The 23,776-nt window shown below is 43.9% G+C and overlaps 1 protein-coding gene and 1 non-coding gene across 5 annotated transcripts in view; one reads left to right on the forward strand and one right to left on the reverse strand.

The window, feature by feature from the left end:
- The window catches only part of AP3B2 (adaptor related protein complex 3 subunit beta 2), a 63,432-nt gene that overhangs the window by 30,077 nt on the left and 9,579 nt on the right, over positions 1-23,776 (reverse strand). For 2 of the 4 annotated variants that reach the window (XM_067698042.1, XM_067698033.1), the window contains exon 1: positions 739-872. The exons of 1 other annotated variant lie outside the window; for it this stretch is intronic. In XM_067698042.1, coding sequence (XP_067554143.1) covers positions 739-851 — 113 coding nt within the window. In that variant the 5' untranslated portion in view covers positions 852-872. Of the gene's footprint in view, positions 1-738; positions 873-11,074; positions 11,141-23,776 lie in introns of those variants that run through there. One more of the 4 variants, XM_067698049.1, reaches the window with a different exon arrangement.
- Positions 14,162-14,268, forward strand: LOC137208151 (U6 spliceosomal RNA). Its single transcript, XR_010935496.1, has one exon. It is a non-coding gene; the product is annotated as a U6 spliceosomal RNA (small nuclear RNA).

Consider the following 23,776-nt stretch of genomic DNA (forward strand, 5'->3'; position numbering starts at 1 on the left):
TCCCCCTCTAGAGCAACTTGAGGACAAGGACTGTCTCATGTTCATGGCTGCATTCACAGTGACTAGGACGAGACTCGATACAGTAGGCCCTTAAAAAGGCTTGTTTCAAAATTTACGAATAAACGAACGAATGAGCCAAAGGCGGAAGGGAAGAGTGGGAAGTTAAGGTAGGGCTGAACTATAGGGGCAATGTGGGGAGCAGGAGTGTGAGCGCTAGATGGGAGATGGGGATGAGAACATGGGGACCAGAATGAGGGAAAATGGATTTGTAGGAGGGGCCAGGCCTGGGAGGTTCTGAGTCTATTCCAGGACGGGCCTTCCTGGACAGGCCCCAGGCTCAAGCTTGCTGGTTCTGACCCCTCCCCCACGTTATTTTGGAGTCAATTTGCCACACGCGAAAAAAGGCGGAGAACGCGTGTAATCCAAACCTACTAACAGGAGAAACACCTGGGGCGAGAGGATTGGTCCTCCAGAAAGAGAGACGGCTGGCCCATCCCCCACCAGCCTCCCACCCCCTTCCCAGGTCGCAGGCCGGCCCCTCACTGCGGGATGCTGCCGTTGGGGACGGGCGTCGCGAAGGCCCGTGACCGCGGCGGGAGGGGGCTGGGCAGGCTTCCGGTGCGCGCCGCCGGGGCCCGGCCTGGGCGCGGCCGACTGGCCTGTGCGCTGTCCATGGTACCGGAGCGCATGTTTCCAGGCCGGCCCGGGCACAGCCACCCTCTCGGCGGGCTCCCTCACCGCTTGTAGTCGGAGGAGAAAATGCCGCCGCTCGCCGGGTCGTGGCCGTACTCGGGCTCCCCGGGGCCAGCAGAGCCGCCCTTGTCTTCGCTGTAGGCGGGGGCGGCCGACATGGGGCGGCAGGGGAGGTCGCGGGCTTCGTTGGGATGGTCGCGGCGCCTCCGGGATGCGGCAGGGACCGAGGAAGGGAACGCAGGCCGGACAGGCGAAGTCGGCTGCGCGGCCTGGGCTCCGCAAAGGCCGCAACCTGCGGTGGCGGAGGCAGCGCGCGGATTTATCAATCTGGGATGCTCGCGTGAAGATTCTTAAAGGTACCGGCGCCTGCGGAGCGGAGGGCGTGTCCGAGGAGGGAGCAGGAGGGGAGGTGTAGCAGGGTCTGGCCCCGCCCCAATCCCTCGGAAATCCCTCCACCCCCCAGTAAGGAAGGTTCCTGCCCTTTAAAGGGACTGATGCAGCTCCAGGTCTGGGGGCGGGGGGCGGTGGAGGTTGCTGGACTGATTATGGGACAGCCTTCTGGGGATGCAGAACGTCTTTACCTACCACAGACCACCGGGTCTCGGTGGAACGGCCTCTAGGGGCTCCACTCATCCCAGATACTAGCGCGGATGCTCGCCCACGCTGTGGAAGGAAAGGGCGGGGGTGGGGGAGGGGTAAGAGAAAGCTGTGCAAAAGGGTTTCTTGGAGATGTTGGAATTTAAGGAAGGTTGGTCCAAGAGCGCCAAGGAGCCTACAGCATGCTGCTGTAGATGTAGATGCAGATGTAGAGAAATGGGGACAGAATAGAGGGGAATGTGAACCCCGAATTCAGCTTTGGAAAATAGTTTAATAACCATTTCTGAAGCCCTCATGCCCACCCAGGAGTGCCTGAGGTCATGGCTAGTCCACGGTCAAGTCCACATCCACCGAAACCTAGGAAAGAAGGGGAAGGGAAGAGGGTGGGTTAGGGTCTGGTGTGACTGCCAAGACTCTTGGATCATGTGAGGCCTTCAGCTCCTCCCCCAAGGCCCAAGGTACCCCAAGGAAAGACGGCCTGGATCCAGAGGGAAAGTGGTGACTGGGTTGGGGGAAGGGGTGGGTTCTAGTTGACTTTGGGGCATCAGGTTGAATAACTGGGGTCTTTTGGCTGGACTTCAGGGAGAAGGTGAGAAGGCCTGGATACGGAGTGTGGAAGGGTCCATAGGGCTGAGTCTTGATCTATAGATTAGGATACAGGTGTCTCCAGAACCAGAATTGGTGGGCCCGGGTGGAAATGGGCAGGGCCGGAAAGGTGGAATTTGTCTCTGTAGGTGGGTTCCATTGGAAAATGGGAATAGGGACTGATCAGGACCATGGTAGCACCTGGCTGAAGTAGGCTGAAGTAAATAGATGTGCCCAGTATCTGTGAGCTGGGATCTTCCTGGAGTGGACCGAAAAGGGTTTCAGAGGAGTAGAACCTTGATGAGTTAGCAGGCCTAGTTTGCTTCTGGGGGCTTTGGGTCTGCCAGAGGAAAGTGGATCTTGAGTTTGAAGAACGTGGCCTGGGTGGGGAGGGAGGGCCTGAATTTTCCAGGAACGCATTGGTTAGCTGCATTTGTTAACTGGCTCTGGAGGTGACGTGGGGTCCTGCATGGGTAGCTGGGCCGTGCACACTGAACTAGTGGGACTCTGGGCTATTTGTAGGGGGTCCAGGTTGGGCTCTAGGCCGAGCAGTGCAGTGCAGAGTGCACGCAGTTGCTGTGCGTGGGGTGATAGGGAGGTGGGTCAGCGTCCAAGGCTTTGCATATGCGGTGCTCCAGCCGCCCTGTCTACACAGCACCCTCCAAAGCGAGCGGGGGCGCAGCAGCAGTCGCTGCCGTTGTTTGGACACAACGCCTTCGCAGGAGCCGAGAAACATGAGCGGCCCGCGGCCACCAGGATTCTTGCATGCAAGGATCACCAGACAAGTGCGGATCAGAGCCAGGTCAGGTCCTGTGACTCCAGCCCCAAGATCCAGCCTGCATCCCTATCTCCCAGGATCCCGCGGCCCTGAGCCCCACACCCTGGGTGCCCAACTCCCTGTCTTCAGAGACTCACACCATGAGCTCAGGACCTGCAGTCTTCATCCCCATGAGGCCCACCCACTGGTGGAGCTGGGCTTGATGGGTAGCCTCTGTTCGAAGACTAAGGCCTGTGTTCCAGATGAGATACTCACCCTCAAAGTGGATGATCTCTCTGTGGCTGCAGTACACGCCCACGTGGGCCCCGCACCAGCATCCAGTGGGTGACACCAACCTGACCAGGAAGAGGTCTCCTGGCTCAGGTGCTATACGGCCTCTAAGTGTTGACCCAGGAAAGCCTCAGACAGGAAGAACTTAATGGTGCTGACTGCCCCAGTCAGGGCCTGGGAGGAGAAATGGACCAGACCACCGGGTGTTTGCAGGCTGGGATGAGGGAGAAGCCACTGATCATTGGGTCAGATGGGCCACCCAGGGCTCAGGGAGACTTGGCTTGGGGCTAAGCCTGAGGTGAATGTCTTCGCTACCCCACACATGCCTCCCTGTGCTGAGGAACTTCAGAGGCCTGGATATCATGGATAAATTCTGCCCTGAGCCACCCTTCAGTTTCCAGCAGTTGAGACCTCCTCCTTATGCAACGTTTTCTTCTCATCTCAAATTCCAACCTCGCCATTCCCCTCCCCTCCTGCTCCTTTAGGACCCCCTTTCCCAGTCATCTCCCATCTTGCCATTCCCTGGAGGCAACACCAGGGGCATGTGAACCTGAGAGGAGCAGAAGTCCTGAAGAAACAGAAACCTGGGGGACTTCCCTGGTGGTCTAGTGGTAAAGAATCTGCCTTCCAATGCAGGGGACATGGGTTCGATCCCTGGTCGGGGAACTAAGATCCCACATGCCATGGGGCAGCTAAGCTCGCGTGCCACAACTACTGAGCTCGCGCGCCTCAACTACAGAGCCCACGTGCTCTGGAGCCCAAGCACCTCAACTACAGAGCCCACGCACCCTGGAGCCCGCATGCCACAACTAGAGAGAGAAAAATCCACATGCCACAACTAGAGAGAAGCCCGTGTGCCACAATGAAGAGCCCTTGCCACAATGAAAGATCCCACATGCTGCAACTAAGACCCAATGCAGCCAAAAAATAAATAAAAATAAAATAAATAAAATAAAATAAATATTTTTTAAAAAAGAAAGAAACAGAAACCTGGGTGAGATCTAGACCCAAGACAGGCCTCTCCTGCCAAGTCTGAGAGGAGAAAGACCCTCCCACAATCTCAGCCACCAACATCTATTAAGCTGCTGCTCATTGATGCTTCATACAATCCCACAAGATGGGAACATATCTGCATTTTCAGGATAAAGAAACAGGTTTCCAAAAGTTACACTTTGCTGGAGTGCACACAGCTTAATGTATGTCTGCATGACTCTTTCGTGTGCCCTTTGACCTAAACATCAGTCACCTCCCTTACCTCCTTTTCCTCTATAAGGAAGTGAGAAATACATTTAGTTCAGGTTTCTCCTATCTTTACTGGGAACAAAGGGCTTTTGGGACCTGGGAGGATGGCCTGCGTGGTTGTGCCTGAGCTTTGGTCTCAGAGAGAGCCTGGGAAAGGGGGTGAAAGTAGGGCCTGCCTCCCCTGTCCCTGACCCTTCCCTTCCCTCCTGGCCCCAGTCCATAGTATCCTCTACATATTCTGGAGTGAATCTCAATTTTCCCAAACTGGGAGCTGTGGAAGACTCAGGGGACCACCTCATCCCAGTTTGCCTGGGGCTTTCCAGGGTTTAAAATTTAAAACCCTACATCCCAAGAACCCAGGAAAACTTGGACAGTTGGTTACCTTAGGCTGAGGTCTCCCCTCTCCCATCTCTCTTGACCTTGAGACCACAGGGAGGACCCAGTCATGTGAACAGCCCTTTGGACTTTGGTCACACTCTCCTGAAATCCACCAGCAGCATCTCTTGCTTCCCACTCCCCCCATACCCACTGGGCCAAGCAGAGGTCACAGCTGTGGAAGAGAGTGGACTGTCCTGGCCCCTACTGGGGCAGCAGGAACCCCACCTGGAGAAAAGATAAGCTGAGGATTTCTGCTCCAGTTACCTGGGATGTGAAGCTTATCTAGGGAGGGGAAAAAACCCAAACAAACAGCTGTCACCACCTGGCTCCTGAGGAGTGAGGGTCCAAACCACCGCCCCTCTGGCCTCTCCCCACTCAGGCTGTGCACGGTGCACGTGGGACTGTCTGTCTGTGCGTCAATGTGTGGCTATGCATTTGGCGTGCCCATGAGTCTGTTGCAATACTGGATACAGGACTGGGAGACCAAGTCCGGGCTGTGCTACTTCTCTGTATGGGACATCAAATAAGCCACTTCTTCCCTCTGGGCCTCAACTTCCTCATCTGTGAATTGGGGATAATAAGCTTGGAAGGCTGGGCATCACAGAACCATTGGGAGGCACTGAGAGCTCTTTGTGAGCAAGACAAGGAGAGACGGGCAGCGTTTGTTTATCTTTGGCCTGCACCTGAGCATGCAGAGCTGGGCGTCAAGGGAGGAGGGGTGGGGAGAAAGTGTCTTTCTCATCTCACAGGAGAAAAACAATGGGCCCTCAGAAACTGGCTGCCTCTTTGTGAGCCCTGCCCCAGAGCTCTTAGGAAATCACGCAGCTGGAAAGGCTCTGGAGAGCAGGGCCCCACCCCTGACTCTCCCTCTGAAAAGTTCCCCAGTGGTGAATACTCTGGCCACCATCAGCTGGGCCCCTGGACTTTGAGTCAGGGTCTGGATGAGGAGGTGACCCTTCAGTTAGGGGATCTAGGCCTATATGTGGGGCTCCATCCATAATGATAATATTTATTGCCAGAAACTGTGCTAAAACCCCACTTAGCCCTAACAGTAATGTAATGAAATAGATACTGTTGTTATCCTTCCAATTTAACAGAAAGGGAAACAGGCTTGGAGAGGTTGCCAAGGTTACAAACTAGTAAGTGGGGGAACCAGGATTCAAGCCCAGGCAGTCTGGTTCCAGCGCCCATGACCTTAACCACTGTATAGCACTGCCTCCCTCATGCTGCTGGCACACGAGCACCCGCTTCCCCAGACCCCACCACCAGGAATTACTGACCCCCTGTATTCTTCCTGACCTTCCCCTTGGCTTTCATTGAGCCAAGCTGCCATTTTCTTTGTAAGAAAGGAGGAGGAGCAAGGTCCCAGAGCTGTGAGCAAGAGCCCAGGGGACAGAGCATCCCATTCTCTGGGCACCTGGCCTGAAATGCTGCCCATCCCATTGGGGGTCCTCACTGGGGACCTGATCTCTTTCTCCTTTCACTCTGATGGAGAATTTCAGAGGAACAGCGGTGAGAGTGGCCCTGCAACTGGGTGTGGGGTGACAGGCAGTCTCCTTGGGGCCCTGCCCTTCCCCCAGAAATCCCTGAAGGACCTCACCCAGTCAGGTCCTACCACTGAGCACAGGGCTTGTGGGGTCATTGTGGTGGCCCTTGGTGGTGTGGCTATGGCCTAGCCCCTCCTGTCCCCCTTCAGTCTAGCCCTGGACAAAGGGTTCCTCTGTGGGAAGCAAGGTTTTGGGGTCATTGCTCTCAGCCGGCCATCTCCAGCCAGAACAAGGGTTGGGGCTCCCCACTGGGGCAGAGCAGACCCTTCCTTTGAGCCCCCAGCACACCCTGGGCTGGCCCTTCCTTCTCTTACAAAACCTTTGGTCCCCACCCCCACCTTGGCCCAGTGATCCCACCTGAATCCTAGCCCCGAGCCCAAGCAGCTCACCTTGCAGTCGTCACCTCTGTACCTTGCTAGGTGCTCTCCTTCTGTGGCCAGAGCAGGGAAGACTAGCTGTCCGCCCCTGAGGCAGACAAAGGAGCCAAGCAGGAAGCCCAGGGGCCCTGTTCTGAGCATCACCACCTGGGCCATTCTGATTGCAGCATTCCCTCCTCCTGGCAGCTCTGGGGACAGGTGGCAGCCAGAGACCGTAAGGCTGGGGCCTGGGGTGGGTAACTGGTGCCCCCACCCAGCTCTCTCCCCTCCTCCTGGTGTTCAGCCCCTACCCCATACCCGCTTGTGCTTGCAGTGCCACTTGTGCCTGCAATCTGAAACTACCTTTCTCCCCTTACTGGCCTCCAGGGTACACAGATGCCCCATCTTCACCTTATTGTGGTCAGAGAGCAAACTTCGTATGATTTCAGTTCCTTTTAATTTGTTGAGACTTATTTTATTGACTAACCTATGGTCTATATTAGTGAATATACTATATGCACTTGAAAATGTTCATTTTGCACATTTAGGGTACAGTATTCTATAAATATTAGTTAGGTCAAGGTGGTTGATAATGTTGCTCAGATCATCTATGTCTTTACTGATTTCTTGTGTAGTTTTTCAATGAATTAATAGAGGGATTAATTGTCCATTTCTCCCTTCAATTCTGCCAAATTTTGCCTTGTGGATTTTGAAATTCTATTATTAGATACATAAACATTTGATTATTGTTATGTCTGTCTGATGAATTGAACCTTTATGGTTATGGATGTCATTCCTCATCTTTGCTAATAATTTTTGCTTTGAAGTCTATTTTATCTGATATGCTCACTATTTGTAGCTATATCTTTTACCATTCATTTACTTTTGATCTATCTGTGTCTTTATATTTAAAGTGCATCTCTTGTAGACAGAATATAGTTGAGTCTTGCTTTTTTATTCATTTTGGTAATATCTGCCTTTAAATTGAACCATTTGTTGTTCCATAGATATTTAATGTAATAATTGATACGGTTGGATTTTGAGCTACTATTTGTTTTTTTCCCTTCTGACTTTTGTTCCTTTCTTCTCCTTTCCTGTCTTCTTTGGGCATATTCAATTTTTTTTTAAAGAATTTCACCCAATTAAAAAAAAAAAGAACTTCATTTTACATATTGACAGCTGTACCTCTTTGTCTATATTTTAGTAGCTTCTCTAGTACTGCAATATAACTATGTACTTAAGCTTTCACAATCTACTTAGTGATGATATTGTACGATGTCACATAAAGTGTAGAAGTCTCATAACCAAATAGGTCCATTTACGACAATCCTTGCCCTATCCTTTATGCTTTGTTGTATGGATCATATCTACACACATTAGAAACTCCACAAGATGATGTCATAATTTTTGCTTTAAACTGTCCTGCATTTTAAATAAAGTAGGAAGAAAAGAGTCTTTCATATTTACCCAGATATTTACCATTTCTGATCCCTTCATTCATTCATGAAGGTCTAAGATTTTCCCTGATATCATTCCCCTTTAGCCTAAAGAATTTCTTCCAGCATTTCTTGTGGTGCAGATCTGCTGGTGGATGAATTCTCTTAGATGAATTCTTTTATCTGAAAATAACTTTATTTCAACTTCATTCATCCTATTGGATGTAAAATTCTATATTGACAATCTTTTTCTTTCAGCAGTTTAAAGATTTTCCTCCACTGTCATCTGACCTTCACAGTTCCAGGTGAAAAATCAAAGATAACTCAAATTATCGTTCTCCAGTATGTCATGTATTGTTTATCTTCACTATTCAGATTTTATATTTGTTTTCAGCAGTTTGACTATGACGTACCTAGGAGCGGTTGTCTTCAGTTATATCTCATTGTGGTGCCCTGAGAATTTTGAATATATACATTTTTGTCTTTACCAAATTCGGGGATTTTTGCCATTATTTCTTCACATTTTTCTGCCTTGGTTTCTCTCTCCTCTCATTCTCTAACTCCAGTTAATACCATCACCTTAATATTGTTTGATATGTCATTTTTTTTTCAGTCTTTATTCTCGTCTTTTGACTGAGATGTCTCCTGGTATTTCTTTACTTTCACTGACCCTTTCTTCTGACAACTTCAACTTGCTGTTAAAATCAGTCTTTTTTTTTAAAAATAAATTTATTTATTTATTTATTTATTTATTTATTTTATTTATTTATTTATTTTTGGCTGCATTGGGTCTTTGTTGCTGTGCGCAGGCTTTCTCTAGTTGCGGCGAGCGGGGGCTACTCTTCATTGTGGTGTGCGGGCTTCTCATTGCGGTAGCTTCTCTTGTTGCCGGGCACAGACTCTAGGCGTGCGGGCTTCAGTAGTTGTGGCATGCAGGCTCAGTAGTTGTGGCTCGCAGGCTCTAGAGCGCAGGCTTAGCTGTGGCGCACGGGCTCAGTTGCTCTGCGGCATATGGGATCTTCCCGGACCAGGGCTTGAACCCATGTCCCCTGCATTGGCAGGTGGATTCTTAACCACTGTGCCACCAGGGAAGTCCCAAAATCAGTCATTTATTTGTTTACTTATTTTCAGTTTTAGAATTTCTATTTTTAAATATAATTTTCTTTTTTCTTAAGATTCTCCATCTATTTATTTGTTATGATTATCTTTTGCATAAAGTTTTTTGTAGATATTTATAATAAATGCTTAAAGGTTTTTTTCTCCCCCCAACATTTGGGTGGTGTAGGTATCTACTGTCATTGTCTGACTTTTCTAATGATGTTGAGCTACATTTTCCTTTTTTGCATGTCTAGGATTTTTAAAATTTGTATAATGGACGTTGGAGATGATACATTGTACAGATTATGGATTCTTTTATCTTCTCCTGAAGAACATTGATTTTTGTATTAGCAAGCAGTCAAATTAATAGCTTGAACTTGACCTGAAGCTTGTGGAGTTCTGGTTCACCCCTTTGTTACGGCGAGTCTGTTTAAGTTTCACCATTATTATTAGGGTGAATTCCTTAGTCCTGCCCCATGGTCTTCTAAGGCATAGCCCCTATGGAATTTCAGTGGGCAGCCTAAAGGCATTTACCAAGCCCCTTTAAATTTGTGGAAATCAAACTACAAATTTTGTCTCCCTTGCAGTACACAGCAGCAGAAATATCTCCCTTTCAGCTGTTGTTTCCCACTAGGCTCCTTGGAGTCTCACCCAGTGGATGTGCAGTAAGGAGTTATCCAAGGATTTGTGGGATTTTTTAAAAAATAAATTTATTTATTTTATTTATTTATTTTTGGCTGTGTTTGGTCTTCGTTGCTGTGTGCAGGCTTTCTCTAGTTGTGGTGAGCGGGGGCTACTCTTTGTTGTGGTACGCATGCTTCTCACTGCGGTGGCTTTTCTTGTTGCAGAACATGGGCTCTAGGCACACGGGCTTCAGTAGTTGTGGCACACAGGCTTAGTTGCTCCGTGGCATGTGGGATCTTCCTGGATCAGGGATCAAACCCGTGTCCCCTGCATTGGCTGGTGGATTCTTAACCACTGTGCCACCAGGGAAGTCCCTTGTAGGAATTTTATGTGCAGGTTTAGGGGATCCCCTCTCTGTAGATACCTCCTTTCTGGGGTATTCCCCCCTCAGTTTCCAGCTGCTCCACCCTGAAATTTATCCACTGATGTCTTAAGCCAAGAAGTTCTGTGGCTTTCTGCATGAGGTTTAGCCACACCACACTGTACAGATGGGGGAGGGCCCTAAGGGGAAAGCTTTGGAAAGACAGAGCTCATCCAGTGTGGTTCTCTTCACTCCAGGGTCAAATCGCCAGGTTCTGTTGGCTCTTGATTGCTCCAAATAATTTTTAATTTTTTCTTTTAAATTAACATTTAGGGACTTCCCTGGTGGTGCAGTGGTTAAGAATCCGCCTGCCAATGCAGGGGACATGGGTTTGATCCCTGGTCCAGGAAGATCCCACATGCCGCAGAGCAACCAAGCCCATTGCCACAACTACTGAGCCTGCACTCTAGAGCCCGCGAGCCACAACTACTGAGCCCACGAGCCACAACTACTGAGCTCACGTGCCGCAACTACTGAAGCCCGTGCATCTAGAGCCCATGCTGCGCAACAAGAGAAGCCACCGCAGTGAGAAGCCTGCACACCACAACAAAGAGTAGCCCCACTCCCTGGTGGCACAGTGGTTAAGAGTCCGCCTGCCAATGCAGGGGACACAGGTTCAATCCCTGGTCCGGGAAGATCCCATATGACGCAGAGCAACTAAGCCCGTGGGCCACAACTAGAGCCCACGCAACTACAGCCCATGCTCCACAACAAGAGAAGCCACCGCAATGAGAAGCCTGCATACCACAACGAAGAGTAGCCCCCTCTCTCTGCAACTAAAGACCACAAGCAGCAATGAAGACCCAATGCAGCTAAAAAGAAAGGAAGGAAGGAAGGAAGGAAGGAAGAATTGGCTATTTTTGTTGTACATTTATATGAATTTTAACACACTAGTAGATTCATCACAATCAACATAGAACAGTTATACCATCCCGAAAAACTAAGCCTTTTAACATCTCATATTAGTATGACCCACATGGAACAATTAATGAACCAATATTGATATATTATTATTAACCAAAGTCCATCCTTTATTCAGATTTCCTTACTTTTTTTTGCTGAGGTCCTTTTTCTGTTCCAGGATTCCGTGCTAGATGCCATTACATCCATCCATCCTAAATACCCAATTACATATTACCAATTAAATATTACATATATATAATATCTCCTTGGGCTTCTCTGGTCACAATAGTTTTAATTTGCATTTCCTTAATATGTTGAACATATTTTCATGTGCTTACTTGTTTTCTGTATAATCCCTCTGGTGAAGTGTTTGTTCAAGTCTTGTACCTTTTTTATTGAGATAGAATTCACATACAATAAAATTCACCATTTAAAAGTGTACAGTTCAATGGTTTTTAGTATGTTCATAAGCTTGTGCAACCATCACCACTATCTAATTCCAGAACATTTTCATCACCCCCCAAAAACATCCCATATCCACCGAGCAGTCACTCCTCATTCTCCTCTCTACCTTCCCCCAGCTCCTAGTAACCACTGATCTTTTTGTCTCTGGATTTGCCTAGCCTGGACATTTCATATAAATGAAATTATACATTCTGTGGCCTTTTGTGTCTGGCTTCTTTCACTTAGCATAATGTTTTCAAGATTCATCCATATTGTAGTATATATCAGTACTTCATTTATTTTTATGGTCAAATAATATTCCATTGTTTGAATATACCATGTTTCGTTTATCCATTCATCAGTTGATGGACATTTGGGTTGTTCCCACTGTTTGAATATTATGAATAATGCTTCTATAAACATTCATGTACCGGTTTTTATTTGAACTTACGTTTTCACTACTCTTGGGTATATACCTAGGAGTGGACTTGCTGGGTCATATGGTAATTCCATGTTTAACTTTTTGAAGAACTATCCAGCTGCTTTCCAAAGCAAATGCACCATTTTACATTCCTATCAGCACTGTTCCAGTTTCTCCACATTCTTCCCAACACTTGTTGTCTTTTTGATTACAGTCATCCTAATAGGTGTAAAGTGGTATCTCATTGTGGTTTTGATTTGCATTTCTCTAATGACTAATGATGGTGAGCATTTTTCATGTGCTTATTGGCCATTTGTATATCTTCTTTGGACAAATGTCTTCAATACCTTTGTGCATTTTTAATTAGGTTGTGTTTTTATTATTAAGTTTTAGAATTCTTTGTATATTATGGACACTAGACCTTTATCAAATATATGGTTTACAAATATTTTCTCCCATTCTGTGGATTGTCTTTTCACTCTTTTGATAGTATCCATTGATACACACAAGTTTTTTGCTTTGATGTAGTTCATCTAATTTTTTCTTTTGTTGCTTGTGTTTTTGGTGTCTTATCTAAGAAACTATTGCCTAATACAAGGTCACAAAGATTTATATCTATGTATTCTTCTAAGAGTTTTTAGTTTTAGCTTTTGCATTTAGGCCTCTTATTCACTTTGTGCTAATTCTTGTTTATGGTATGAGGTAGAGGTCCAACTGCATTCTTTTGCGTGTGGATATCCAGTCATCCTAGCACCATTTGTGAAAGTAGTCTTTTTCCCACTGAATGATCTTAGACTTATTGAAAATCAATTGACCATAGCTGTATGGTTTGATTTCTGGACTCTCAATTCTATTCCATTGATCTATGTCTTATGCTAGTACCACATTGTCTTAAATGTGGTAGATTTATAGTAGGTTTGAAACTGGGAAATGTGAATCCTTCAATTTTATTCTTCTTATATAAGATTGTTTTGGTTATTTAAGGTCCTTTACAATTCCATATGAATATTAGGATCAGCTTTTCTGTTTCTTTTTTAAAAGGTAGTTGGGATTTTGATAGGGATTGTGTTGAACTTGTAGATCAGTTTAGGGAGAACTACCATCTTAATATTAAATTTTCCAATCCATGAACATTGGATATCTTTCCAGTTATTTAATTCTTAATTTCTTTCAACAATGTGTTGTGGTTTTCAGTATACAATTCTTGCACTTCCCTGTATAAAATGAATCCTATGTATTATTTTTGATACTATTGTAAATGGAATTGTTTCTTGAATTTCATTCTAAGATTGTTCATTGTTAACGTATAGAAATACAACTGATTTTTTTGTATTGATCTTGTATCCTGCAACTTTGCTGAACTTGTTTATTAGCTCTATTCAGTTTTTTGTGGATATTCTTTAGTATTTTCTAAATATAAGATCACATTACCTTTAAATGGGACAGTTTTACTTTTTCTTTTCCAACCTAGATGCTTTTTATTTATTTTTCTTTCCTAACTGCCCTGGCCTGAACCTCCAGTACTATGTTAAATAGAGTTGGCAAGATCATACATCCTTGTCCTGTTCCTGATCTTAGAGAGATTTTAGTCTTTCATCATTAAGTATGATGTTAGCTGTGGGTTTGGTTTTGTGTGTATGTGTGTGGGGGGGTAAATTATACATAATGTAACATTTACCACTTTAACCATTTTTAAGTGTATAGTTCTGTGTCATTTAGTATATTTACACTGCTGTGCAACAATTATCACCATTCATCTCCAGAACTTTATCACTCCAAACTGAAACAACTAGTAATATCTGTCACAGTCCCCACTTCATTTTATGAGGCTATTGTAACAATATATAAAGCAGACAAAGACCGTACCAAAAAACCAAAAAACAAACAAACAAACAAACAAAACCTTATGGGTCAATCTTTCCTATGAACACAGATGTGAAAAGCTATCTTCTAAAACATTAGCAAACTGAATCAAGAAATGTATTAAAAATTATGACCAAGTTGGGTTTATTCTCAAAATTCAGGCATGGGTTAATATTAGGAAATCTATCAGTATAAATCATTGCATTACTAGATTAAAGAATAAAAGCCATATATTAAATCTTGTTAATTATGTAAAAACATTGAACAAAGTTTAACATCTGCTTACGATCAAAACCTTTAGCAAATTGGGAATGGAAGAGAACTTACTTAATAAAGGTTATCATGGCAAATATATTTAATGGTAAAATGTTAGAGCTTCTGTTATAGGTTGAATTGTGTCCCACAAAAATTCATATGATGAAGTCCTAACCAGTATTTCAGAATGTGACCTTATTTAAAGAGGGTCATTGCAGATGTAATTAGTTAAATTAATAATAGGTCATCAGTGCTCGCTTTGGCAGCACATATACTAAAATTGGAACAATACAGAGAAGATTAGCATGGCCCCTGCGCAAGGATGACACGCAAATTCGTGAAGCGTTCCAAATTTTAAAAATAATGATAATAATAATAAATAGGTCATCAGGGTGAGTCCTAATCCAATATAACTGGTGTCCTTATAAAAAGAGGAAATTTGGACACAGAGGCAGATACAGACACAGAAAGAATGCTCTCTGAACATGAAGGCAGAGACTAAGGTGATGTGTCTACAATGCTAGGAACACCAAGATTGCCAGTAAACCACCAGAAGCTAGGGAAGAGGCATGGGACAGATTTCCCCTCACAGTTTCAGAAGGAACCAACCCTGCTGATACCTTGGTCTCAGACTTCCAGCCTCCAAAACTGTGTGGCAATAAATTTCTATTGTTTAAGCCACCCAGTTTGTGGTACTTTGTTATAGCAGCCTTCAGAAATTAATACAGCTGGCTTTCAAAATTAGAACAAGACAAAGACGTCTGCTATTACTGTTTCTATTCAACATTGTACTGAAGGTATTATCTAGTATAGGGGAGGAAAAAATTCTCTACCCTTTTAGGGTCCCTGGCTGGGCCTAAGAATTAAACGGACATAGGACAGATTAACAGGAGAAAAGTGTGCACATTTTATTAAATCTTTACATGTACATGGGAGCCTTCACAAGAGAATGAAAACCCAAAGAAGTGACCAGAGCAGGAAGCTTTTATACCTTTTAGACAAAGAAACAATAAATTTGTGAAAAATTGATAAGACAAAGGGGTTTGAGCTCAGTATAGTAAATGGTGAAGAAGTCTGATATAATAGTAAATACATAAATTGATCTCTGCCCCTGGTTCCTGGCACAGAACTCCTAAAACCCTTGTAATTTCCTATGTGATAAGAGCACTAGGAGCATCTTTTGTTCTAATATTTGGTCTTTGGCTCCAGTTCCTAAATGTCTTGGGATTTCTTGGGTGCTGGCAGTGTCTTTTGTTCTGAGGTGACTCTGGGTGGGCTCCTGGATGGAGGCTGGTTACCAGAAAGATCAAGCCATGATTAGAAGCTTGAAATTTTCAGCCTCACTTCCCATTCTCCAGAGGGGGGAGAGGGGCTGGAAATGGAGTTAGTGATACATCATACTTACATGATGAAGCCTCCCTAAAAATCCTCAAATTATACAGTTCAGAGAGCTTACAGGTTGGTGAACACATGGAGGTGCTGAGAGAGTGGCATGCCCAGAGATGGCATGGAAGCTCCGAACCCCTTCCCATATACCTTGCCCTATGCACCTTTTTCATCTGGATGTTCATCTGTATCTTCTATCATATCCTTTTATAACAAACGGTGTTGAAACAAATAGACTGACAGATATTTCTCAGGCAAAGATGGGTTTATTTAGTATCCGCAGAGAACTGCAATTCAAGGTCTGCAATCCTGGGAGAGCCACATGAACGTTCTCAAAAGGCAAGGGAAGGAGGATGCTTTTATTGGGAGGGAGAAAAAGGAAGTTGGGAAGGCTATAGTAAACAGAGTCCATGGCTTTTCACTGGCTGAGTCCTTGCCAGGAAAGAAGAGCCAGCTTTCTTCCTGTTGGGCTCAGCTACCATTACAGGGCATGAGAGCTCCCCCTTCTGTTTATTAATTTTTTACAGTAGTAAGTAAACTGTTTTCCTGAGTTTTATGAGCCATTCTAAAAACTAAATGAACCCAAGGTGGAGACAGGGGAGATGGTGGGAGGCTCCAATTTATAGCCAAGTCAGACAGAAGTTGTAGGTAACCTGGGGACCTAGTACTTGAGGTTGGCATCTAACATGGGGGCAGTCTTGTGGGACTAAGCCCTTAACCTGTGGGATCTGAAGCTATCTCCAGTTAGATAGTGTCAGAATTGAGTTAATTTGTAGGATACCCAGCTGGTTTCAAAGAATTGCTTGTTGTGGGCAAAATCCCACACAGTCTGTTGTCAGAAGTTTTGTGACTGTGGTACTAGTGTGAGAGTAAAGGAGAATCACACAGGAGGAAAAGCAAATTTTTCCATTCAAGATGTAACTAGGAAGATAAGGGTTAGTTTAATAAGGTTTGTTTGTATAGATTTCTCAGCCCCAGATTCCCCATCTCTGATGACAAGAATGTCTTCCTTCCTTCTGGTACAGGGAAAGTACTTTTCACATGGGAGTTCTAGCTCCTGCTTTCAGAAAGAAAAGGAGGGTCAGAGTGTCCTTCTTACACCTACTATTTCTTCTTGCCTTTAATTCAAAATCATCAATATACTAAAGTGGCATGTTTTGAGGTGACATAGTCTGGTTTCCTTCACTAGTACAGTAGGAGAAGAAAAAGAAGTAAAAGGCAAAACAAATAAAAGGCATGGTCCAACCTCCCTTGGAGGTTACAGTCTGGGACTGTATCAGCACTTCATGGAGAAAAGGGGAGGAAACAGAGTGAAAGATGTGTCTTGACTCCTGCTCCATTCACCAAGGCTGTCTTCAAGAGAGTGGTTTCTCGGGTTTATAAGAATGGTCTTTCTCTGTAGATATTTTCTTTTAGATACTGAAACCTAGTATATTCCTCAGTCTAGGAAATGTTTCAATGAATTTTTAGCCTACAGCTACTGTTGTTGTTATTATTTCACCATACCAGATATATTGAATTCTATGTGTCAGACATTACATAAACTTAATGTTTAAAACAACCCTGAAGGGGCTTCCCTGGTGGCACAGTGGTTAAGAATAGCCTGCCAATGCAGGGAACAGGGGTTCGAGCCCTGGTCCGAGAAGATCCCATATGCTGCAGGGCAACTAAGCCCGTGCGCCACAACTACTGAGCCTGCGCTCTAGAGCCCGTGCTCTGCAACAAGAGAAGCCACCGCCAATGAGAAGCCCGCGCACCGCAATGAAGAGTAGCCCCCACTCGCCACAACTAGAGAAAGCCTGCACGCAGCAACGAGGACCCAACGTAGCCCAAGGAAAAAAAAAAACCTGAAAAGTAGATTGCAAGAGACCTCATATACTGTGGAAAGAATTTGATCCATCCTGTAGTCCCCTGAGGAGCTACTGAAGGTTTCTAAGCCATAGGAATTTTGTAATTAGGTAAGTTTTAGAGAATAACTAGTGGTCAGTGTGAAGGATAACGGAGACAGGGTAAGCAGGTTTTTTGGGGTGGCTGGGTGAGAGCACAAGAATAATTAAGAGATGAATGTGAACTAAGGTGGTAGCAGGCAGAATAAAAAGTTGGGGACATAGGGCTTCCCTGGTGGCGCAGTGGTTAAGAGTCCACCTGCCGATGCAGGGGACACGGGTTCGTGCCCAAGTCCGGGAAGATCCCACATGCCGCGGAGAGGCTGGGCCCGTGAGCCATGGCCGCTGAGCCTGCGCGTCCGGAGCCTGTGCTCCACAACGGGAGAGGCCACAACAGTGAGAGGCCTGCGTACTGCAAAAAAAAAAAAAAAAAAAAAAAGCTGGGGACATAAAAAGAGATTGAGGTAACTGATACTTGAGAATCCTTTTAATTGGGTTGTCCCCAGGCATCCTTTCAAATCTCCTTTCCTAACTGAAGTAGGTTGAGAGTTAAGGTTTCTTCCACCCTAGTTCTTTATTCGTGTTCACTTTATACTCTTTCAAAATGCTCTAACAATTTATTTGATGCTCTCAAAACAAGTACAGGTAAGCATTATAGACAGAATGATTTTAAGTGGTCTTTTTCAAGGTTCAAAAGGCACAATCAAGACCAGACTCCTGATGTTCTGACAGTTGGACCCCAGGAGTAAATACGGAGGAACTGCAGTTTGTTTGGCTGATAGGCTATTGAGAGAATGTTTTATTACAGATAAAGCTCCTTCTCTCATCTTTATTCAGGGTCATCCTGAGGGAATACATTTAGAGGTCTTCACATCAGGAAAATCATCACCAATGTCTTTCTTGTCTATCTTGTCTATCACCTATCTTCCCCAGTGGCCAGGTGGGACTTCTCTCATAGTGTCCAGACAAGATGGTGGTGTTTCACCAACTGACCCTTCCCACAGCCTAGGAAAAGCATAGTGGACCTGTTTATCCCTTGCTCTTGATTATGTTACTCTCCCCACCCCACAGCTGGTTCCTGCCTGCAGTGGAATGCTAAATTGGTTGGTTGCCCAACCAACAAACAGGCTGTAACAAATAAGAACCACTTTTCCTCTAAGATAGTGTTTTATCACAGATTATTGCCATAAATTGGTTTCTTCAAAAGATAATGAGTTTCTATCTGTATGTAACCATAAATGAAACATTCAATGTTTCAAACATACAATGAAGACACATATAGGTGAGAAACGACCAAACTGAAGTTTGGAAAGTAAGCAATAAAGCCATATGTGAGCCTGAAATGGAGAAGCCTATGAAAATCTCAAAAAGACAAACCTAGGATCAATAAAGGAGCTTATAGTACACGTACACAATTTATTTGCTCCTAAGTGGTAGTTTAAGCAGAAAATTTTGCTTTTAATTCTGATACTTATACAATTCACAAATTCACCTTGATTTTTAAAACTTTTGGTGAACCAAAGTTTTAAATTTTGTATCTCAGAGTGGAGAGAATTTGTTCATTTCATAACCACAGAAACAAATGAGGTGAAACATTGAAAACAAATTAAGAAAACTATCTGCCTCCTACTGCTATGTACACTCCAGGTTAGTGAAGATATGGATAATGACTAACAAACTGTTGGCTAAAGTCACAGAAATGACTTTCCAGATGTTTTTGCTCAGTCAAGGGAGTTATAACACAGGAGGGAATGATCCATATCTAATTCCAAGCAGAAACTGGAAAAACATAGTATCTTAACTCTTTGTTTCAGTTATGTAGTGTCATAAGAACAGAATAGCTCTTCCTAGGAACAGGTTGTTCTGTTTGAGAAAACATATACCCATCCATGTAATTATCATTGCTGATGTGCTTCATTTCTTTGAGTAGATCTAGGTTTCCATCTGGTGCTATTTTCCTCCTGCCTGAATGGCTTCCTTTAATATTTCTTGTAGGGAGGGTCTGCTGCTGCTGAATTCTTTTAGCTTTAATAGGTCTGAGAAAGTCTTTCCTTCACTTTTGCTTTTGAAAGAGGGTATAGAATTGGTATACCTTTTGTTTTGAAAGAGGGTATAGAATTGGTATACCTTTTGTTTTGAAAGAAGGTATAGAATTGGTAAAGAATTCCAGCTTGACAGTTTTTTCTTTCAGTATTTAAGACTAGAAGTCTGAGATCAGGGTGCCAACACAGTGGAGGCCTGCTGAGGGCTCTCTTTCTGGCTTTTAGACGACTGTCGTCTTGCTATTTCATAACATTAGGGGGGTGGGGGGAGAACTCTTTGGTTTCTCTTCTTATAAGGGCACTAATCGCATCATGAGGGCCCCACTTTCATGATCTCATCTAAACCTAATTATCTCCCAATGACCCCACCTCCAAATACCATCATATTGAGGGTTACGGCTTCATATATAAATCGGGGGGGGGGGGCACAATTCAGTCCATAGCATTATACCTATCCAGGAGTATTCCTTCTTATAATTGTCGCAATGATAGTAATAAACATAACTTAAGAGTTTTTTATGTACCAGCACTGTGTCACATGCTTATATGGATAGTTTCACATAGTCCTTATTACATAGATGAGGGAAATGAGTCTAGTTCATTAACTAGACTAAGGTTACAGATGTTGTTGTACAGCTAGGATTTGAGCTCAGGCAGTCTGGCTTGAAGTCCTGAACTCCTAATTCCCTCCCTATACTGACTCAACCAGAGGAAAAATCATTTTGAAATCTGATGAATTCAGGAATTTGTTTTAGTTGTCAGATTTTTATGGACTCAGAAAAGAAGGGCTCCAAACATTTAAGTGGTTCTTTTGATAACTACTCATAAGAAAATAAACCAGACAGACAAAAAAAAAAAAGTTGACATAAAAAGAGTTAAAAGCAAAGAAAAACTTTGGAGAGTGTACAAATAACAGTTTGAAAAGGTTAACTCCTTGAGTGCTATTCATATGAGGTGTGCCTTGTAGAAAGCACCAGAAGTGATAACCTATCTAATTGGCTAACAAGGAAAAAATGAGTGAAGACCTATCATTCCTTGGCTCCAATAGGGTCTAGGAAACTAGTACTGTCAAATACTGCTGGTAAATATATATTTGCATTCTTTCTGGAGAGAAAATTTGAAAATATGGATTTAAAACTTCAAATAATGTATTCTCCTGAACAAATAATTTAAACATGGGCACTTGGCTTAGAGAAGTCAAGACATACACAAAATTTTATGTATACAGATAGTCATCACTTCAAAAATAGATTTATGTATATTCTGGTTATTAAAAACACACTAATTGTTAAAAATTCAGAAAATACAGAGATGTCTAAAGAAATAAAAACATATAATTTTGGATATTACCTCTCAGATTTTACCATTGTTAATGGTAACAATGAAACATTATTCACTAAATAAATTTGATGGCTCCATAGAAAATACCCTGCCTTCTTCCATTCAGAATGTCAGCATTCCTGTCCCATCATCTTGGCCCAATGACACATCTCACCGAAGTACAGAGAGCTCATAGCTAGCTCATTCTTAAATATGCACAGTCAAGATTCCCCCAGACAGTTGAAGAAGCTTCCAATATAAAGACTGAAAACAACAATTCAGGGAACAGGAGAGAACATGCATGCATATGCGCACACACATGCACATAGACACACACGGAGTGAGAAAACTGCACCCTTAAAACAGTAACAGAATGTTATGAAAGAGTAACAGAGGACAAAACCTCCTGAAAGTTAAAACTAGTGCTGAAATTAAATCAATAGAATGGGAGAAGATATTTGCAAATGATATATCTGATAAGGGGTTAATATCCAAAATATACAAAGAACTCATATACATCAAATCAAAAAATCAAAAAAACCTGATTAGAAAGTGGGCAGAGGACCTGAATAGACATTTTTCCAAAGACGACATACAGATGTCCAACAGACACATGAAAAGATGCTCAACATCGGGAATCTCCATGGAAATGCAAATCAAGACCACAGTGAGATACCACCTCACGCCTGCTAGAATGGCTGTTATCAAAAAGACAAGAGACAAGTGTTGGCGAGGATGTGGAGAAAAGGGAACCCTCATGCACTGTTGGTGGGAATGTAAATTAGTGCAGGCACTATGGAGAACAGTATGGAGGTTCCTCAAAAAAACTAAAAATAGAACTACCATATGATCTAGCGGGGTATTTATCTGAAGAAAAAGAAAACACTAATTAGAAAAGATATATGTTCCCCAATGTTCACTGCAGCATTATTACTCTCCAGGTGAGGTGAGGCAGGAGGAGGCACTTGCCGAGAATTGTACATCCCTTTCTTTAACATCACGCATTTAAGTGATTCACCCAAGAATGCTCTTCCAGTGTACTGGCAGCACCTGCTGTCAAAGTGGGTCTCCTTTCTCTTGTCTCCCTAATGCCCTTATGTTCACACATGTGTCGAATTGATTTAAAAACCATCACACACCAAGCATCCAGGAGTTGTCCTCTGTATTCGTCACACGGGAAACCTGTTATCACCTCCTCTTCTCGTCAAGGTATCGCTCTTGCTCTCAGATTCAGCTTAGCATTGAGAGAAATCAGAGTCCAAACACTGACTAAACTGTACAGATGACGAATGATGGGAGTTTCCACGAAGCTCACGCAGGTAAGACAGTAGAGATAACAACACTCTGCTTTTCTGTTTTGCTATCTGTAAAGCAAGACTTTCGACCTTGATGCTAAGGTTTCTTTCACGACTCCGAAATTCTAGGAGTTACAGAGGAGGAAGAAAGGGAGGTGTACTAAGAAAGAAATGGAAAATTTTATTCCAGTCAACTTGAAGATTATAACCTGAGAGTCTTTGAGAAATCTCTGAGGACTTGTCCACCTGTTAGAGGTCAAAGCACAGTTATATAAGTTTTTGAGACAAAGGGGGTTATACATCAAATGATGTATAATTTACAGTTTACACAATCCAGATGTACACATATAAAGTGAGCAGTGGGTCATGGGTCATTGTGACCCCTTGCAAGATTAAGGAGGAATGTTATCTCCTAAAGGGGTCTGGTTAATGTAGATGCATAACACACACTAAAGGGAAGAGAGGATGCCCAAATGGGCAAAGAAAAATTTTATGTTTAAATTATTCTCATCTTGCCGTAATATATGGATTTTATTTCATCATTACAAAGTTCTTTCCCAGGACACCTGAAATATATAAAGAAGGAACATAATCTTTACCATTGGAAAATCCATGACTCCACACAAATTTCCTTGTGACTCCTTAGAATACAATTCCAGCTATCTGCTAAACTGTTTTTGCCAAAGTAAACTGTGAAACCATAAACATGATGTGAGGGGCTGCCTGTACATTTAGACCTCGGTGGCATTAATCAGTATATGTAATCTTAACAAGGTTATGCAGAAGAGGATGTGGAGAAAAGGGAACCCTCATGCACTGTTGGTGGGAATGTAAATTAGTGCAGCCACTATGGAGAACAGTATGGAGGTTCCTCAAAAAACTAAAAATAGAACTACCATATGATCTAGCAGGGTATTTATCTGAAGAAAAAGAAAATACTAATTAGAAAAGATATATGTTCCCCAATGTTCACTGCAGCATTATTACTGTCCAGGTGAGGTGAGGCAGGTTTTTTTAAAAAAACAAAAAACAGGGCTTCCCTGGTGGCACAGTGGTTAAGAATCCACCTGGCAACGCAGGGTACACGGGTTCGAGCCCTGGTCCTGGAAGATCCCACATGCCGTGAAACAACTAAGCCCGTGTGCCACAACTACTGAGCCTGTGCTCTAGAGCCCGCATGCCACAACTACTGAGCCCACGTGCCACAACTACTGAAGCCTGCGCACCTAGAGCCTGTGCTCTGCAACAAGAGAAGCCACTGCAATGAGAAGCCTGCACGCAAGGAAGAGTAGCCCCCCACTCACCGCAACTAGAGAAAGCCCGCGCGCAGCAACGAAGACCCAGCGCAGCCAAAAATAAATAAATAATTTTTTAAAAAAAGTAATATAGTAAAAAAAAACAAACCCAAAACTAAACACATAGTTCAGCCTGAAAGCAGAAGGCCTTAAGTATAGAGAGAGTTGGTTCTCTCTCTCTCCCTCTCTATCCTGATTGCTTCCAATATATATATATCCCGACTGCTTCTATTTTATATAAATGTAAATAAATATTTATTAAAACATGTGGGGGCTTCCCTGGTGGCGCAGTGGTTGAGAGTCCGCCTGCCGATGCAGGTGACACGGGTTCGTGCCCCGATCTGGGAAGATCCCACACGCCGCGGAGCGGCTGCGCCCGTGAGCCATGGCCGCTGAGTCTGCGCGTCGGGAGCCTGTTGCTCCGCAACGGGAGAGGCCACAACAGGGAGAGGCCCGCGTACCGCAAAAAAAAGTGTGTATGTGTGTATGTATATATAATGTATATGTTACCAAACCAAACTTGGATCTGCTGGCCGGAACGCAGTAAAGCCAATCTATCACACCAGATTGCAATGAAGGAAAAATGCAGCATTTATTACAGGGCACCAAGCAAGGTATCCAGGTAGCTAATGCTCAAAAGA

This window comes from Pseudorca crassidens, chromosome 1, assembly GCF_039906515.1.
Source record: "Pseudorca crassidens isolate mPseCra1 chromosome 1, mPseCra1.hap1, whole genome shotgun sequence".
NCBI classification, from domain to species: Eukaryota; Metazoa; Chordata; class Mammalia; order Artiodactyla; family Delphinidae; genus Pseudorca; species Pseudorca crassidens.